The 1,130-nt window shown below is 64.4% G+C and overlaps 1 protein-coding gene across 1 annotated transcript; it reads right to left on the minus strand.

Moving 5' to 3' along the window:
* Positions 1-114: 114 nt before the first annotated feature.
* EMIHUDRAFT_318066 (hypothetical protein) lies at positions 115-669 on the minus strand (the record flags this gene model as incomplete). Its single annotated transcript, XM_005793456.1, has 3 exons — positions 115-162; positions 298-446; positions 516-669. The coding sequence occupies 3 exons, from the start codon at positions 667-669 to the stop codon at positions 115-117; spliced, it is 351 nt and encodes a 116-aa protein (XP_005793513.1).
* Between the last annotated feature and the right edge of the window lie 461 nt (positions 670-1,130).

The following is a 1,130-nucleotide window of genomic DNA, read 5'->3' on the forward strand; positions in this document are numbered from 1 at the left end:
GCTCCCTCGCCTTCTCTGACTGTTTCACGAACAGGCCGCTCGCGGCACAGCCGGCGCACAGAGACCACACAGACCTCCAGCTCGCACTGCCCGCAGCGGGATCGTGCCGCCGTTCTAGTAGTCGGCGGGGTCGTCGAAGAGCTTGCCGCCGAGCGAGTCCGCCTGGGCAGCCGGGTGGCGACTGGCGTTGAGGCGGTGGGCGCAGCGGGGTGTTGCAGCGGGCGTGCGACTGGGGCGGCGCGTTGTGGCGAGGGCGAGTAGCTGGGCATGGTGCGACAGCGAGGAAGGGGTTGCCACCTCGCGGAACGACGTCGCGGTGCCCTGCGCCTCTGACTGGATGTACAGCGTCACAAGAAAAACGACCGGGATGAACAGGCCGAGGATGACGGCGAGGAAGGCGCCAAAGGAGACGTCGAGGCCGATGGTGCCGCCGTCCACGGCGACGACTAGGGTGGAGAGAGACACGGTGAGCGGCGGGTCGAGGCCGGGCGATGCGCCGGAGGTGGGAGGTGCACCGCCAGCGAGCGTCTCCGAGAAGGAGGCGAGCGTGGAGTCGGCGGACATACTCACCGTGGGAAGGGCGACGGGCGCCGCGGCAGCGAAGCCGCGCTGGACCGCGAGCGACGGCGAGACGACGAGCGCGGGGCTGGAGGTGAGCAGAGCGAACATGGGGATCTGAGGTCGATCGCGTTCGAAGATTGCCAGGTTGGTGCCCATTAGAGGCGGAAAGAATTTTACAAGGCAACTCCCGCGCGCACGGAAAGAATTTTGAGATTGTCGCACACACGATTCCCAGCCCGGAGAATCGGCGAGGGACTGCGAAGGGAGATAGAAAGAGGCAGACGCCCAAGGGTTAGGGTGGGCGACGGCTAGCACCACACTCCTCTCCTTAAAATCCCTGTGTGGTGGCGGCGTGCCGTCCTCCCATCCCTCCCTTGGGTCGTCCGTAAAAAAAATCCCAACCCAGAAAAGAATCTGGCAACCTCGACTACCGGCTACCGCCTGCGCTTGCTTTCGCAACCAGCACGCATTGTCCATTGAGGGAGGTTGAAGTTCCCTCCCTCAATGCGATCTCACACTTCCCCCCGCCCCCCCCCTAGCTAAGGCGCGTTTCGATTTATCAGACTTGA

Source organism: Emiliania huxleyi (assembly GCF_000372725.1).
Source record: "Emiliania huxleyi CCMP1516 unplaced genomic scaffold EMIHUscaffold_10068, whole genome shotgun sequence".
Classification (NCBI taxonomy): Eukaryota; Haptophyta; order Isochrysidales; family Noelaerhabdaceae; genus Emiliania; species Emiliania huxleyi.